Genomic DNA, 18,729 nt, shown 5'->3' with positions numbered 1-18,729 from the left:
CATGTAATATATGACAAAGAGTAACTCATAAGAAAGTGTTAATAAATATACTAACATTAATATATTCATATTAATATATTAATAACATTCCAATGTTTCCAACGCCTAGTTAATTTAACATATCAAACAAAGTACTTCCGAGTGAAAGGGTAAAAGAGTAATGAAAAGTCATTTATTAAGTCTTGGTAATAACTTTTTGGTAAAATTCCCAGAAACTGAGATGTGAATGATTCATATGATTGAGTAACAAATACTTTTCCAGATCAGTTGGTTCTTAATGTTTTATTTCAACAAAATTGATAGAGGACTGGTTTATTATCAAATAGGAGATTTATTGATAGGTCACTATAATTGTTTTGTTTTGTTTTGTTTTTGTTTTTGTTTTGCTTATAGTAAAAATTTAATGATATTGCCTCATAAAACTGTTTTATTTCCTATTTTCTTTATTTATTGATATATTGGAACAAATTTTCTTTTTTCTTTTTTTAAATATTCTTAAGAGTTTATTAGAGACTAGTTTCACAGGCCATAAGGAAATAGAAGGACTATGTACAGCATTACAGGAAACAGGCAGGGAGCTGAGGAGGGCAAGAACAGTCTAGGGCCTTGGTGGGCGCATTCCTGGGGGAGGAGACCACCAAAGGGAAACCAGACAACTTCATGAGACTGAACACAAAGGCATAACAAACAAACAGGCCTGTGGTAACTTGGCCCCGGGCAATTGGGCCCATGCCTTTGTGGACTACATCCATATCTCTGTGGCCACAGGTCAAATAAAGCATCTCATCCCCCTGGAAGGCGGTTGCATCCTGAAAGGGGCATGCTCGTTGGACTTCCTCATCTATGAGGATCCTCACTGTGGGACCCATGGGAATCCTCATGCCAGGTGGTGGGTCCATCATGCCTGGAGGGGGTTCCTCTCAGCCCTTAGGTGGGGAAGGACACCACAGCCAGGTGGATACTGGGTTGGGACCCCGGCAATACTGGCTATAGCAGCAACTGCAGCAACCTAAATGCCTCTTCCTTGGGGGGGTCATCACCTGTTGGGCTGGCCCACCAACCCCTCGGCCGGGCACAGAAAGTCCTGCAGGAGTGTGGGGCATTGGAACACCACCTAGGATTCCTCTGTCATCAGCTCTGCTAATCCCTGGGCCTCTGGCAGCTCCAGCAGGTGTCACTCAGACAATGTCAGTATCTTTGGGAAGAGGTCCCTCTCCTGGCATTGAGACCAGTTTCTCCTCCCCAAGCAGCACCAGACCAAGGACTTCCTTCTTTCTCTTCCTGTTTTGAATTCTTTGGCATGATCTTCCTGAACTCATTACAGTCACAGAGGATCAGATTCACACGCTTGTTTAAAGCCTTGAAGGTGCCAATGAAGATACGGGAGTCTTGAGGGATGCACCTTATCCTGTAGTCGAGGTACTGCAGCATCGTGCTGCTCTTGTCCACAGTCATGGTGGCCGTTCTGATGGCTCCCATTCCCGCCAGATTCGCATTGGCAGGGGCTTGGATGCCAGCCCACTTCCCTGGAATAGATTTCTTAGAGCTTAACATATATAAGGATGAAAAGCAGGAAAACGATTTTTATTAACATATATTTCTAGCCAAAAAACCCATAAACTAATGAACACTAAAACCCTATCAAGTCATTAAAATCCTGTGTTTTCAATAAGATGGTAGCATTTGTTTTTAAAGATTATTTACCAATACATGTACTAAATTTAAATCTACTGAGTTGTGTGTTACCAGTAATTATAATGATTACATCGAGAGTTGACATTCTTTAGCTTGAAGATTTTCTTTATTAGAAAAGTACATATTGAGGTGCAGGTGGCTCACCTGGTTAAGCATCTGACTCTTGGTTTTGGCTGAGGTCATGATCTCAGGGTTTGTGAGTCTGAGCTGGTGCTGGGCTCTGTGGTAACAGAACAGAGCCTGCTTGGGATTCTCTCTCTCCCTTTCTCTCTCTCTCTCTCTCTCTCTCTCTCTCTCTGTCCCGCGTCTGCCTGTGTGTTCTCTCTTTCGCTGTCAAAATAAATAAATAAACTTAAAAAATTAAACAAAAGAAAAGCATGTATTGTATAATTTATGCCATAAAATTTTATGTTATCTCTACTTGTCAGTAAAATATACACACATCATCAATTATTTATTTTCATAGCAGTGATATATGACTGAGGTCAGGAAAGATGCTTATTAGTGAATATATATTAGAACAAAAATATGTAGGGATCGTGAAATGAATTAACAAACACATATGCACATACACACACCTCACTCATAAATTTTTTCTAGTATATGTTATTAGATCCCAAAGAGCCAGGACAAGCGTCCATTGTTACCTAAAGAAATACAATGTATATTTTTTATTTTAAAATAGAATTATTTGTTTGTTTGTTTAATGCTTTTGTGTTTTTTTGAGATAGCACAAGCTGGGGGAGGGACAGACAGAGCAGAGAGAATCCCAAGCAGGCTCTGTACTCTCACTATTGAGCCCATTGAGGGGTTTGATCTCATGAACCAGAAGATCATGTACCTGGTCAAATTGGTACTGAGCCACACAGGTGCCCCAAAAGAGAAATATTTATAATGCAACAAATTGTTACTCTTGGTTTATTTAATATGTGATGAAAATTTTAGATGGCAACTTGATAATGTCCAAGGAATTCCTTAGTTTTTCATGCTATTTTGGGTGAACAGCATTGAAGAGCACTAGTCAGCTGGTTATTTTCACTTTTCTGCTTGTCTTGCCAGAAAATATATTTTGCCTTGCCAGAACATATATTTGCACATTACAGCTTTCTTAGTGTCTCATCAATTTTGAAAAATTTTTAATATATTTATTCATCAAATATTGCTTTTTTCCTTCTTACCTCTTATTCTGGGGTTCCACTAAATATATTTTTAGACCTTTTAGTCATGACCTATATATCTTTTATACTGTCTTCTGTATTTTATATTCTTTTGCCTTTTTTTTACTACTTTGTATTCAATATTTTTATGACATATTCCAGTTTGCTTATTATCTGTTTAACTCTTTATAGCCTACTATTAGTCCATCAGTTATTTCTTAACTTCAGTTTGCAGAATTTCCATTAGATTATCACTTATAATTTCCAGTGCCCTGTTTCATCTGCTCCCTTTAACAGAACATCCTGGGCTCAGAACTCAGCTTCCTTAAGCAATGGCTCAGTGCCAAGTAGACCTCCTCTAATTAGTATTTTGGTGTTTTTACTCTATTTTTCCTGTACATTAAAAAAAAAAAATCCCCAGGAGAGCCTTAAAAAACTCAAAAAGGTTTTGAGTGATTTGTCTCTAGACTTCTTCCCCATCCCCCAAAAAACTTTTTACAGAATGTCAGTTTTCTTCTTGCAGGGATAGATAAGTAGATAGATAGATAAAGAGATAAACATAATTGTAAAATCCAATTTTGTAGTAAATGTCAATTAGGTATTGACCAGATGTTTCCTTTTCTTTTTCTTTTTATATACTGATCACTTTGAATATTTACCTTTTTTATTAAATTTTCCTATGTAACAAGATGGCTGAAATTGAAACTATTTTCTTGAAGTATCATAATAAATACTAAACAAGTAAAGAACCCTAAATATTAATCATATAGACTTATCTTCATTTTTTAATGTTTTCCTCAGAGATATCAATTCACTAAACTTGCATGTAGACAAGTAATGAATCATATCATAGAGCTGTCTTAATACATGGCAAGGACATGAACTGTGTAACAATGGAAATCAGTCCATCTGCTTCCTTGTAGTCTCAATGATCACTCCTGAATAACAGAGTTGGACAAGTTATGCGTTGTTAATAACAAGAGATAAGCATTATCATCAACATTCTGTAACTCCTTTACCATTGCCACAACCCATTGTCTTGTGATATCTATGTAAATGTGGGCTAATAGTCTGAAAGTAAAAGAAAATATTGAAAACTACTTGAAATCATGTGGTGGAAAATAAATGCATCTCTTTTTAAAGGTATAGGAAGGTAGGCTCTACCTACATTATGTAAAAATAACTAAATATTCTAAACAATTAGGTTAAGGAGACAAAGGAAGAGAAATACCATATAATTTTATTCATATTTAGAATTAAAAAAAAAACAAAAAAAATGAGCAGAGGAAGAGAGAGACAAACCAAGAAATAGATTCTTTCTTAATTATAGAAAACGAAATGATGGTTACTGGAGGTGGGGGAGATGGGTTAAATAGGTGATGGGGCTCCAGGAGTGCACTTGTTGACGTGAGCGCTGAGTGATGTATGGAAGTGTTGAATCGCTATACTGTACACCTGAAACTAATATAACACTGTATGCTAACTAACTGGAATTAAAATGAACATTTTAGGGACACCTGGGTGGCTCAGTCTGGTCTGACAGGTCAGACAGAGCCTGGAACCTGTTTTGGATTCTGTGTCTCCATCTCTCTCTGCCCCTCCCCCACTCTCGCTCTGTCTCTCACTGTCTCAAAAATAAATAAAATATAAAGAAAAAAATTAAAAATAAAAAAATAAAATGAAAACTTCAAAAACATTTTTTTACATAAATGAAGAAACAGAGAGCCAATTAAATTTTTAAAAAATCAGGTGATCTGAGGGATTAAACACTTCTATCATTTCTGAGATTCTTGGACAGTACACAGAATCAGCACATGTTGAAAAGAATTACAAATATTTGCAATTTTGAAGGCTTAGATAATTTTCTTTCTTTTTTCTTTCTTTTTTTTTCTCTTTCTTTTTTTGGCTTAGATAATTTTCTAATGATTGTTTAAAAAATTTTTTTAATGTTTTTATTTATTTTTGAGACAGAGAAAGACAGAGCACAAGCAGGGGAGGGGCAGAGAGAGAGGGAGACACAGAATCCGAAGCAGGTCCAGGCTCCAAGCTGTCAGCAGAGAGCCCGACGTGGGGCTCGAACTCACAAATTGTGAGATCATGACCTGAGCTGAAGTCGGTCGCTTAACCGACTGAGCCACCCAGGCGCCCCTATTTTTAATTGTTTTTAAATGTTTGTTTATTTTTTGAGAGAGAGGGAGACAGAGCGCAAGCAGGGTAGGGGCAGAGAGCGAGGGAGACACAGAATTGGAAGCAGCCTCCAGGCTCTGAGCCATCAGCACAGAGCCTGATGTGGGGCTCAAACTCACAGATGGTGAGATCATGGCCTGAGCCAAAGTCGGATGCTCAACCGACTGAGCCACCCAAGCACCCCTCTAATGATTGTTTTAAATCCATGACTTATATATTAAATTGTTGGCCTTTTTTGAAGATTTTAAATATGTGTTATACCTTTTTTCTTTGTCAAAAAACAAAAAACAACTTATTTGCATGTTATGCTCTTTAAGGGCTGCAAGTCCTCCTTCCAGACTATCTTCAGGAGCGTTTTGTACAAGCGGCTTTGAGCTACATCGCTTGCAATTCAGAGGGAGAGTTCATCTGCAAGGACAATGATTGCTGGTGTCAATGTGGTCCCAAATTTCCAGAATGCAACTGCCCCTCCATGGACATTCAAGCCATGGAAGAGAATCTTCTTCGAATAACTGAAACCTGGAAAGCCTACAATGGTGACTTTGAGGAATCAGGTAAGATAAGTTTTAATGCAACACTTAAACTTGGTCAGAAATAAAAAACAAAAAATACTATACTGAAACGGCTACTTTCTTTTTGGAAGAAACTATTATATAATTGGAAAGGCTTTTATTTAATTTCTGTTATTATTGCTTCAAATAGACATCTATATCACTTTTATTACCAATGATTCTGTATTTTACTGAAAACATATCGTGCTTTGTGTATTGCTATGTACCATGGGCACTAGAACCTAACCTGCTCTTGAACTCATGTATTAGTCATTTAAGAAAGAAAGCTTTTGCCTTTCTCAATATAAGAATTTGTCATCTGATTTCTCTGATATATCTCTAGCCTTTTCTAATAGCGCATGGGTTTCATTTGTGAGGCAAAAACACAGAGAGCATTTGTTTGTCCTATACCTTCTTTACATTAACATGAATTTCATGAATGTGCACCTTCATTGAACTCTTTATTTTTTAATCAAATTTAAATCAATTTTGATTTATGTTTGTGGGTTTTTGTTTTTGTTATATCTGAATTTTTATGAGTGTGTATATGTGCTTTCAATATTGTTTCTTATTGATTACATAGCCTGTAATAGCTTTCATTTCATAAAGCACTGAATTTTAATAAAAGATTAAGAATGCCTCAACATAAAATTGAAAATGTTGATAAAAGCATATATAATAATACAAGATAAAAGAATAATTAAAATCCTTAGATTATGGTGAGGATAATTGCATAGTAATTACTCAAAAGTGTTGGGCATGTCTAACTTTCAAATGGGCAAAAGAGGTTTTAACTTCCAAGAGGCCAGACTTATAGGACTGAGTGTTAGAATTCTTCTGGTGATTGGATTACCCAAACATACTTAAAAAGTGACAACAAAATTCAACATCCATTCATGATAAAAGAACTTAACAAATTAGGCATGGAAGGGACATTTCTCAACAAAATAAAGACCATCTAGGACCATCTAGGACATCCACAGCTAACATCAGATAAGAAACAATACAATTGATGGTTGCAACAAAACATCTTTTTGTGGAATAGAACCACCAAATTATAAAATAAAAGGATAGGCAAATAAATGTAGGAAGGATTGATGAATTTAGAAATTCTTGAGGTATATTTTGATCAAAATAGTGCTTAATAAGTAACACTTTTCAATTATAAATATTTTCAAATATAAATATTTCTATTTATATAAACAGGAAGAAATGTTTAGAATCAAAGGTCCTTATCCCCTTGAAATTGTTGGAAAATCTTATGAATCTCTCTTTCTATAGTTTATATATTTTTTCTTTTTTTAAGTTTTAATTTAAAATCCACTAAGTTAACATACAGTGTAATATTAATTTCAAGTGTACAGTATAGTGATTCAACACTTTCATACAATAATGGGTGCTCATCCCAAGCGCACGCCTTAATACCCATCACCTGTTTAATTCATCCCCCACCTACCTCCCTCTGGTAACCATCAATTTGCTCTTTATAGCTAAGACTCTGTTTCTTGGTTTGCCTTCCTCTCTCTTTTTTTTTTCCCTTTTGTTTGTTTTGTTTCTTAAACTCCATATATGAGTGAACTCATATGTTATTTGTCTTTCTCTGACTGACTTATTTCCATCTGCAGCCACGTCACTGCAAATGGCAAGATTTCACTTTTTATGACTGAGTATAACGTCTTCTTTATCCATTCACCAGTCAATGGGCACATGGACCATTTACATAATTTGGCCTTTGTAGATAATGCTGCTATAAACATTGAGGTGCATGTATCCCTTTGAATGAGTATTTTTCTATTCTTTGGGTAAATACATAGTAGTGCAATTTGCTGGCTCACAGGGTAGTTCTGTTGTTAACTTTTTGAGAAGTCCTCATATTGTTTTTCAATATTTTTGAAAATATTGAATTTTTTCAATTTTCATATTATTTTTCAAAGTGGCTGCACCAGTTTACATTCCCACCAACAGTGCAAAAGGCATCCAAATGAACAAGGAAGAAGTAAAACTTTCAGTATTTGCAGATGATATGATACTCTCTATAAAAAGTCCAAAAGATTCCACACACACACACACACACACACACACACACACACACACAAACCTGCTAGAACTGATAAAAAAATTTAGTAAGATCACAGGACACAAAACCAATGTACATAAATCTGTTGCATTTCTATACACCAATGATGAAGCAACAGAGAGAGAAATTACAGAATCAATCCTATTTATAATTGCACCAAAACCAATAAGCTATCTAGGAATAAACCTAATGAATTTCTAATCTCAAATTTTTCTTTCCAATTTTCCCGGTAGAATACTCAGATACCATGCCTGAGACATTTGTAATGTTTTATTCATGCATACCATCTGATGTTTAAAAATAATTATGGAATACAGCACTTTTAGATAAATTATAATATACGGTAGTCTCCCTGGGTTTAAATTAAAAACAACAACAACAACTTCCATTTCATAGTACAGTGTATGATAGGTTAGATCAGGGAATCCTCTGGGCCTCTCTATATTTGTGGAATTCACACAGGAATGCTACACTTTTTTATTTTGCCTTGGAAATTTATTGAAATAGAGGGCACCTGGGTGGCTCAGTTAGTTAAGCATCTGACTTCAGCTCAGGTCATGATCTCACAGTTTATGAGTTCAAGCCCCACATTGGGCTCTGTGCTGACAGCTCAGAGCCTGGAGCCTGCTTCAGATTCTGTGTGTCTCTCTCTCTCTCTCTGCCCCTCCCCGCTCGCATCTGTCTCTGTCTTTCAAAAATAAATAAACATTAAATTTTTTTAAAGCAAAGTTTATTAAAATACAAATCACCAAAAGAGCATTTGGATTTTGTTTCCAGGTAGAATGTAGGATATTGAAGTAAGGCAGCACTTCCACTGATAGTGCTAGGAAGGTAAATAATTTTTTAAATTATATTTTTACGCATGTAATAGGTCACAAAAGCAACAAAACTAACTGAAATAAAATTTCTGACCGGAGGTATAAGCTGGCGATTCACATTTTTCTTTCCCTCCTTTCTTTCTCCCCTCCTCCCTCCTCCTTCTGTCTCTCCCTCCCTTCCTCCCTCCCTCCCTGCTTCTTTCCTTCCTTTCTTTTATTCACTAATTTACTTAGTTCTGTGAACATTTGACAGTTCTTGATTTAGAGTAGAATCTGAGGACTGTGCATTTAGCCACTCAAAGAGTGGCTGAAGTAAGAAAGATAAACCTGCAAAACTTTCAGTGGTTGTGGACATCGGAGTGACAAAATTCTAGATCTGATGGACCTAAAGAAGTTCAGTTTTAATACAAGGTATTTGCTGAATTTTAGACAGTGTTAGATGCTATAAAATGATTCAAAAGTCTCTGAAAGTGGAAAGAAGTTTATCACAGACTTTCAAGAGCTTAAGACAAAAACTCTCGAAAAGGAGGAGCTTGAAAATAAAACGGGCAAGGATGGAAAACCCCTACAGAAAATGATGAATTGACACAGTTTCTATAGCTGCTTTTCCCTGGGACACATTTATCAGTTCCAGTCAGAGCTAGAAGCTGAGAACCTAGGATTAGCTCTTGGAAAATGCTGCTCTTCCAGAACACTGAAACCAGAAGAATATTTTGCATTTAGTGTAGATCAAAGAGAGAATATTGGAGACTTAAAGGCTTTTAATTTCATGGCCAGTCTCCTCTTTAAAAATGTTTGTCTTATTTTGAATCTACCTGTGGCAGATGACTGAAGAGATAAACTAAAGTCTCTCAGTGATAAAATGGAATCTTTGCAGTGTTACAGACCTGAAGAAGCAAATGCTCAAAAGGTGGATAATTGAAAGTTTGAAAGAACCACACTTTAACAACAGGGGAGACCCAGAAGTAGATTGAGTCCTATATAATTATAGCCCAGCACTAATGCAGTTTAAATCTTGATCTTAAGGAGTTGACCCTGAAAAAATTAAACCCCATAGCATCTGTTAAATATGGAGAAGGTGGCCTCTTGAGGTTGAAAGATTTTCTAAAGAGTCTGCAGTTCTTTTGATATATGATGGACATAAAACCCTAATTTACAACATATGTGAGCACAGAAGACCTTGTAGATAATGTCAAAGAGAAAAGAAACCAGGCAATAGATGTCAGATGACTCCAATATTGAAATTAGTAGAAAAGATTTCAGATAATTGTTATTAAAATGTTCAAAAAAGTAAAGGAAAGAAATGATAGTGTAGATGAAGATGTTGAAACATTCACCAAGATTTGGAATCTACAGAGGTGGACTAAAGGATATTCTAAAACATAAAAGTACGGTAACTGAAATCAATAGCTCAGTCTTTTTTTTTTTTTCAACGTTTTTTATTTATTTTTGGGACAGAGAGAGACAGAGCATGAACAGGGGAAGGGCAGAGAGAGAGGGAGACACAGAATCGGAAACAGGTTCCAGGCTCCGAGCCATCAGTCCAGAGCCTGACGCGGGGCTCGAACTCATGGACCGCAAGATCGTGACCTGGCTGAAGTCGGACGCTCAACTGACTGCGCCACCAAGGCGCCCCTAGCTCAGTCTTTTTAATAAGAGTTTTGGCACAATGGATGGCAAGGTTAGTGAATGTGAAAACAGATGAATAGAACAGACAAAATGGAAGCAGTGAGGAAAGCAATCACAAAATATTGGAGACATGCATAAAAGGTCTAACATATATTTTAATCTGAGGCATAGGAGGAGTAGATGGTAAAATGGCATAAACGATATGCAGAGACATAATGGATACAATTTGTTTTTAACTAAGAATCCATACAAGTCAACCTATAGATAAAAAAGCACAGCAAACACAAACACAAAGAAAGATAAATAAAAAGAAAATCACAGATAGACACATCATAGAGAAACTGTTGGGGAGAAAAGGGCAGAAAATAGTTTTCAATATAATTACAGAAAAAAAAAGACATTACTCTCAGTGGAGTAATAATAGGTCTGACTCATCAAAAAACAAAAGATTTTGACATCTTTAAAAATAAAAAAAATAACTATTGATTTATAATTATTTACCAGTCCACAGTTTTTCAAAACTGAGGCTGAAAATAAAGATGTGTTCAGACAAGAAATGCTGGGTAAAGACATAGAAATGCAAAGAGGAAGAGGAATAATAGAGTAAGCAAATATATGAGAGTGAATACAAGTGAATATCAACTGTACAAAATAATAATTATAATGTGATGTGGAAACAATATAGATGTATATAGAATTTTGATATATTACAATAGTATAATAATGAGTGATGAATGGAAGGAATTAATATTCTCAGTATTCCAAGGTGCTCCTATTGCTAAGGATGTGTTAAGTGATGTAATTTGTATTAGAGTGAAATAAATCAAAGACATATATTCATAATCTCTATGATAATTCTAAAATAAGGAAAAATGCTTAAAATCTAGAAGAATGAAATCAAATAAAAATATTTTATTACCCCCACAAAAGACAATAAAGTAGAAAATAGAAGAAGAATCATCTGTATCAAGTAGATAATCCAGTTATAAAGGGATAAGTTTAGATTGTCCTTTCAATAAATTGTAACTGGTCAGATATAATCCCACTATAATGGTAATTTATATTAAATATTATATTTTTCTTATCACATTAAATATTCTAAATAAAAGACCACAGTACTGGTTAAAATAACATAGCAATAATAATAACAATAATAGTAATAAAAGATTATTTGTTATTTACTAGTGACATGCTAAGGACATAGATAAATTGAGGTTAAAGGGTGGAAAAAATATGTAATGTAAACCTAGCTAAAAGTGCTAATTTATAATACAAGATGTATTAATTGAAATAAAATATTTTATGCTAATAAAACAGTCAATCCAACAGAAATATAATTATTAATTTATATGAACTACAAAATGAAAATTGTACCCCATCAGTTAACTAGTCAAGTTAGACTTTATTTAAGACTATTGTAATTGGGGCGCCTGGGTGGCTCAGTTAGTTAAGCATCAGGTCATGATCTTGCAGTTTGTGAGTTTGAATTCTGTGTGGGGCTCTATGCTGACAGCTCAGAGCCTGGATGGAGCCTGCTTTGGATTCTGTCTCCATCTCTATCTGCCTCTCTCTCTCTCTCTCTCTCTCTCTCTCAAAAATAAATAAACATTAAAAAAAAATGAGAGTAAGGAGAGAGACTTACAGTAGGGAAGAGAAGTTGAACTCAAATCCTCTGAAACAAAATGAGGGAGGATTTTTAAAACATTGGGATTAGCTCATGGTAAAGTACAAGAAAACATGACCAGGAAAGCTGGTCAACATGATTAAGCTAGCTGTGTTTGCTAATTGCCCCTTATTTAAATTTGTCTTCTACTTTCCCCCAGAGGCTGGAGAATAGAGGTACTATCTTCTTTTCTTTGGATGATTACATTTCCAAGAGGTCACTCCCAGATCCTTGAGAAAGTCTTTATGGTTTATAAAGGATTTATGTCTTAAAAAGGACACAGAAAGAATTTACCAATGCAAATTTTCATACAAAAAGGGAAATCAGGGGCCTGTAGTCAAGAAGAAACCTGTTCAAAATTTAGTGAATGTTGTGAATAAAATCCCAAATATTGACAGTAAAATACAAAAAAAAAAAAAGAAATTTAAAATTTCTGTAATTAAAAACAGCATTAAAAATGAGAAGGCAGGGGGCACCTGGTTAGCTCAGTTGGTTAAGCATTTGACCCTTGGTTTTGGCTCAGTCATGATCTTGTGATTTGTGAGTTTGAGCCCCAAATCAGTCTCTGAGTTCTTAGCATGGAACAAGTTTGGGATTCTCTTTCTCCCTCTCTCTCTCTGCCCCTCCCCTCATTGTGCTCTATTTCTTTCCCTCAAAATAAAAAAATAAACTTAAAAAAATGAGAAGGCAATTTATATAGAAGGAGAACATATTTGCAAGACATTTGTCAAACAAGGAACTCCTATGGATAATATATACAGAAATCTTTCTAATCGTTTAAAAAAATCAATAAAGAAATGGTCAAAGTATTTCAACACCTTGAAAAAGAGGAACTCCAGATGGAAAATAATTACACAACAAAGTGTTCAATAGCATTAGTAATAAAAAAAAAAGGAAAGTAGAGTCATAAAGCCACTCATGATAGCACTACTTACCTACTAGAATGGCTAAAATTAAAAAAAAAGAAAGGAAGAAGGGGAAGAAAAAGAGAAAGAAGTGGAGGGAGGGGAAGAGACAGGGGAAAGGGAAAGAGAAGGGGAAGGGACATTATTGTCAACACTCTGAAAGTAGAAAATATCAAAATGCCTATCAAGAGGAAAAGAGTAAAAAAATCACATTTACACAATGGAATTCTATGAAGCTAAGTGAATAAATGATCTACCCAGGATGATATAAATAAATCTAAGTATCAAATTGAGCAAAAGACCAAAAGCAAAAGTATACGTACTATGTGATTCCATTTATATGAAGTATAAAAATAAGCAAAGTGCAACTATCCTAGTCCAAGTGGGGGCTTCAGTTCCTTTGTTGAGGCAAGTGCTGATGTGACAGATGAGGGTCTGAGGTGCTTCTTTGGTGCTAAAAAGTCATTATCCCTCACTCCGGAGGCTGCTACAATGGCATGTTCCGTTTTTGAAAATTCTGAGTTCACACCTACTATATGTGCATCTTACTCTATTTATATCATAATTTAATACAAATTAAAAATTAAGAGCAAGAATCCTGGCATGTAAATAATCAGAAGGACATACCCAGAATAATTGAACAAAGTAAACATTTTTAATGCTCATTATATGTTATGTGCCAAAATATGTAATTGGTGAAAAATTAGTCAGAAATATTCAATGGCCAGAGGCTCTGAACTACTAGCTAAAAGCTAATGCTAATTACAGTCGGACTTTTTCACCCCACCACTATCAAAAAAAAAAAAAAAAAAGAAGTCAGACTTTTTCATCTTAACTCCTGTGTGTACTGTCCATCTCGGGTTAAAACCAGATTCTTACCATATTGGTTCAATTGTGTCAATGTTGAAAAAAAAAAAATGATTTACTGAATCAATCTATGTTTGGATGATATTTCTGAAACTATTTACAATATTGAAAAAACATAATAGGGGCGCCTGGGTGGCGCAGTCGGTTAAGCCTCTGACTTCAGCCAGGTCACGATCTCGCGGTCCGTGAGTTCGAGCCCCGTGTCAGGCTCTGGCCTGATGGCTCAGAGCCTGGAGCCTGTTTCCGATTCTGTGTCTCCCTCTCTCTCTGCCCCTCCCCCGTTCATGCTCTGTCTCTCTCTGTCCCAAAAATAAATAAACGTTGAAAAAAAAATAAATTAAAAAAAAAGAAAAAACATAATATTTTTTTTTGTTTCAATTGGTATATAGTGTATTTATTTAGCTGAATCAAATTCAATTTGAGGAGTGACCCTACTTTGGTGTAATTTTTTGATTCATGATAGATAATATTGAGGTGTTTTTTTTTCAATTTCAACATAAAGATAAAGAATGAGTCTAAACTTTTTATTAGTACACTACATCTTTGGTAAAACCACATTTATTTACGCACACAACAGGTAAAATATTTTTACTGGACTCCTTTCAAAACTAGTGAAATGTATGGAAGAGCACACTTGATAGTTTTGAGAAGAGTTTTTTCCTGAGAAAGAGAATTTCCTTTTTTTGCCTCTTAGACATAAGCAAAATATAAAAAGGCAGATATTGCATTGGGAAAAGGTTTTCAAATGATCTCATCACCCACAGGCTCCTATAAGTGAATAGATTTTATTCTAAGTACTTTGATTGTAAGGAAATGCACCAACTTATATCATTTTGATTAAGAATGATGATAAGGTGATTTTCAAATATTTAAGTTTACTTGACAACTTTTTAATGCAAGCAATTAACGAATCTAAAATATATTTTTATAGAAGCTGAAGAAAAAATACATTTCAGATTCTATTGGAGCAGGATAACTTGTTTGTAAATACATTTCTGTTTTGTGTGTTTTCTCTTATCACCAAGTATAAAATTAAATCAGCTGACCAGATTAGTGTACGTTGTTAAGCCATTTTTATATTTGGTTATATATGATTCATTTTGTTTTGTAATACAAGTCCTCGAAAACATGCCTTTTACAGCCTGCCAAAAAGGTGTCAGAAAATTTTAAAATAGAATGTATTTTTTTCATATCTTGCAACCTGAGAGAATTTTGGTTGTAAGAACTATATTTGAATAAATGTATTTATTCTCTACCTTTATATTTTCAGAAACAAATTAATGTTGTTCAATAAGAAACAATGGTGGCATATATGCAACAGCAATTATAGTGAAAGAAAGGATCTAGGATAGAGATACAGGGAAAGGCGTAGGGAGATATAGATGCAGACAGCAAACGAAACATGTGCACACAGTAACAGTAACCAAACAAACATTGATGTCTCCTATATAATTTGAAAAAAACAATATTTTTGCCAATTGCTACCCAGGTTTTGGTCAGGAATTCTATCCTAATGAAAAACCTGGAAGACCTTACAGTTTTAGAGATGTATCTAAATAAATAAACTTAAAATTCATTTTGGTTTGGATCATGCCATCATTTACTAAAATTACTAGAAAAATAACCACTATCTAGGTAACAATATAGCATCTTTCCCATATAATATCCTAAGTTATCCTTAATTCTTCTTTGGATGAATAAGAAACTTAATTATTTAAGCTACAACTATGGAATATAATGATACAAGTGATAGCTAATCTTTAAGTAGTAACTAATCTTAAAAAAATAAAGGGCTTTACATACAGCACAAATCTTTTAGAATTTTTTGACATGACATCTTTACTCTTTGGAGAAATTGTGTCATCACTTGGTATGTGGGAAATCTAAGGTGTACTGTATGTTGTCAACATAAATCTCTATCAGAATCATGTCCTATTAAATGTAAGGATATTCGTTTAATAAACCAGGAATGACAGCTGGAGGCCACCTTGTAATGGAAAGTGTTTAGGTGTTACTTTTAGAGAACACTGTCCATTTGACACTTCATCTGAAAAATGGATAAACTTTCTAATGTTATAAAGAGAAATTGTATGGACTATAAAAGTTGTGTTAACTTTATTTACAAATGTTTTTTTAAATATAGACTATTATTAATTTTCTTTCCCCAGAGCAGTTTCTCCTTCAGATGATAGTTAATTATAACTTTACAGAAAAACAATATTTTCCAGAGAAAATAAGTGCATCTGAATAAAACCCTTGAATTTTAACTGTCCAGTTTACATGTTATAATCTTTAATGAAACCTTACTGTTTGCTGCTTAGTATTCACCACTAAAGAGCCTCAAATTTTCTTTGAGGAACTGCCCCCATTCCCATTCGTAGTATTGCCGTGTATGGTACTTAGCTCATACTGAGATCCAGAATTGCACTCTGATTAATGCAAGCAAATCACCAGAATCCACTCCCTTAGCTACATAGATCAGTTTAAGACACGTGAAAAATTGGGTCAATGAGACCCAGAAATATATTTCCCAGGAGTATTTGAAGGAGATGAAAGATGCCTATTTTTTCCACTATAGCTATAGGGAATGTTACTAATTTTTCTTCTTAGATAAGAAGAGCATAGTCATAAGACCTGTAGAGCACCATCTTGCAACTATAGGAATTGCTTGACCCATGCAGGACAGAAAAATATATTTCTTTGGTGACATTGTTGTGCTGTTAAATCACTCCTGCTTCAAGGTCACCTTTTCTTTAGTTTCAGTTACATGAACCAGTTAAACTTCCTTCATTGTGTAGGGACTTTGAGATGATCTGCCATTCAGGACAGGCTAGTAATAACTGCAGTAATCAACAACCCCAAATATCTTTGGATTGTAACATCAATGTTTATTTCTTCCTCACATGACTATGGCAACTTTGCTGGCAATTTTGCTCTCTGCCCTCGTTCTAAGGCTCAGGCTGACAGACCAGGCCCCATGGGGAAGAGTGATCACCACAGAGAAGGAAAATAACATGGCAGGCGATGCGTGTATTAAGTCTTAAAGCTTAGCCAAAAAGTGATACGTAACACCAATGCTAAATTTCATTGGTCAAAACAAGTTATCCTTGCCTACCTAAAGAGGGATCTTTTTCCTTAAAAGAGATCCTTAATATTTATAAAAAGTTGTAATGATTTCACACTCCATTGTTCTGATTACTAGATATTCAATTTCCTCCTCTTCTCAGATGCAGAACCCGCATCCCCATGAAAGACAGAACCTAAGTCCCATCTATTACTGTGTTGAGCTCAGAGGAGTGATACTTGGCAACCTCTTAATCCAATCCATATGTGGTTTCTTTTTTTACAGAGACACGAACCAAACAGCAAGTTATGTGTCCCAGACATACCATACACCAAGATAGAATCAACCAGGATAATTACAGTGAGCACCTCCACCTAGAAAGAGGAAAAACAGGGAACACAAAACAATCTTGTTGGTACCAATGATGAAATTCTATTCCGAAGACATATTGAGGGCCCCAGACCTGGGAATATCCCTTGATTTGTCCTCAATTTTTATCTCTGGGGGTGGCTCTCTTGTTGACCGTTTCCAAATTCCAAAGTATATGTGATCTTTCTATTCCATTTCCTCCTTAGTCACATGTGAGGTGAGAATCAGAAAATGTGACTGGGGAACCACTTTCTTAGTCTGCTTTCTGCCCAAACATTGGAAGGTCATTTTAAATCTTAAACTTCACATTTTTTTTTTTTAACCCTGGTTCATGGGTTCTTTGGCAGCACAACTTATGTAAAAATTTGCTGCTCTTTTATCCATTTGAATTCAATCAATTCCATGGGCCAACAGCCACACCCACAGTTTTTCCTAGAGATGCCTTCCATATTTGTTTTTTTTCTTTTCTTTTCTTTTCCATCCTATTTCCTTTCCTACCTCTCTCATTTGAATCATGGGATTTTCTTAGACTTCTTTACTTGTGCCTTGTCCAATTAAGAATATGTGCTGAGTGCTACACCTTTTTTGGGCAAATTCTGTAAGACACATTAATCTATTCTGCGGTTGTGAAAAAAAACGTGAGGCCAGATACTAAATTTTATATTTGTTATGAAGGGGTGCCTGGGTGGCTCAGTCGGTTAAGCATCCAACTTCGGCTCAGGTCGTGATCTCACGGTCCGTGAGTTCGAGCCCCGAGTCGGGCTCTGTGCTGACAGCTCAGAACCTGGAGCCTGCTTCTGATTCTGTGTCTCCCTCTCTCTCTGTCCCTCCCTCCACTCATGCTCTGTCTCTCTCTGTCTCAAAAATAAATAAACGTTATATTTGTTATGAGACATTGATTGTTGTAACAGAGTCATTCATTTTAATATTGGGAGGTGAAAAGCAGTTCCCACTTTCAAACTCTACCTGCTTCATTGCTTCTCTACTTATTCCCTTTTATTTCTGCTTGTAAACTCCCTAATTCTTTTCTAAGTCTGAGGTAGTACTTCAGACACAAAAGCTAGGCAATGCTATACAAATGCAGAATCCAAAGCTCATGTTGAAGTTTGACGTTACCATTTGTCTTTTCCTCATACCACTTGTGCGTCGTGAGTGGGCTGCAGGGTCTCCTGTATGTCTCTTCACTCCAGGCCTTAGGCTGACGGTGCAGCCTCCGCCCGGAGCAATGTGTCACTGAGACAGAGGACAATACCTGGTCATCCCTTACCAGAAGCAGCCATTAGCAATCGAACATTCTATTTTATGACATTTTCCCTGGCACTTGGAGCTTATTGGTCACAGGATCTTCATCCCCAGTTACCACGGGCAAGAGTTTTACTAGCCGTTTTCCCACTGCTTAACCTGGATTGTCATCATTCCAGCTCTGGTAAAGTGGCCTTGACACATTCTTGATCAACTAAGTCAGTGTCACAACTGTAGGCTTTTGCTTTCTCCAGCCCACCCCACCCCTTCCATTCCTTGCTCCCATTTTCGTGTAAGTCAAGATCAGCTTGGTAACACTACAACAACAAACCTCTACCATCTCAGCTATAAACAGAGGTCACTTCCCGCCTATACAGCATGCCCACACAGGTTAGTGGGAGTATTGGCACTGCCTTGTCCTCACTCCTGGATGGAGGCTGAAGGGCATGTGGCCACCTGGAGTGGTTTGCTTATGGAGGCAGCGGGAAGAGTGCAGTAAATCATC

General features: G+C 35.8%; 1 protein-coding gene and 1 pseudogene across 3 annotated transcripts in view; one reads left to right on the top strand and one right to left on the bottom strand.

Moving 5' to 3' along the window:
• Positions 1–18,729, top strand: part of BRINP3 (BMP/retinoic acid inducible neural specific 3) — a 412,309-nt gene that overhangs the window by 280,480 nt on the left and 113,100 nt on the right. For all 3 annotated transcript variants that reach the window (XM_027074960.2, XM_027074958.2, XM_027074959.2), the window contains exon 6: positions 5,357–5,593. In XM_027074960.2, the coding sequence (XP_026930761.1) occupies positions 5,357–5,593 (237 nt within the window). The remainder of the gene's footprint in view (positions 1–5,356; positions 5,594–18,729) is intronic.
• On the bottom strand, positions 599–1,521 carry LOC106979303 (small nuclear ribonucleoprotein-associated protein B-like; annotated as a pseudogene).

The sequence above is a fragment of the Acinonyx jubatus genome, chromosome E4 (genome assembly GCF_027475565.1).
Source record: "Acinonyx jubatus isolate Ajub_Pintada_27869175 chromosome E4, VMU_Ajub_asm_v1.0, whole genome shotgun sequence".
NCBI lineage: Eukaryota > Metazoa > Chordata > Mammalia > Carnivora > Felidae > Acinonyx > Acinonyx jubatus.
This window is presented reverse-complemented; position numbering and strand designations above follow the sequence as displayed.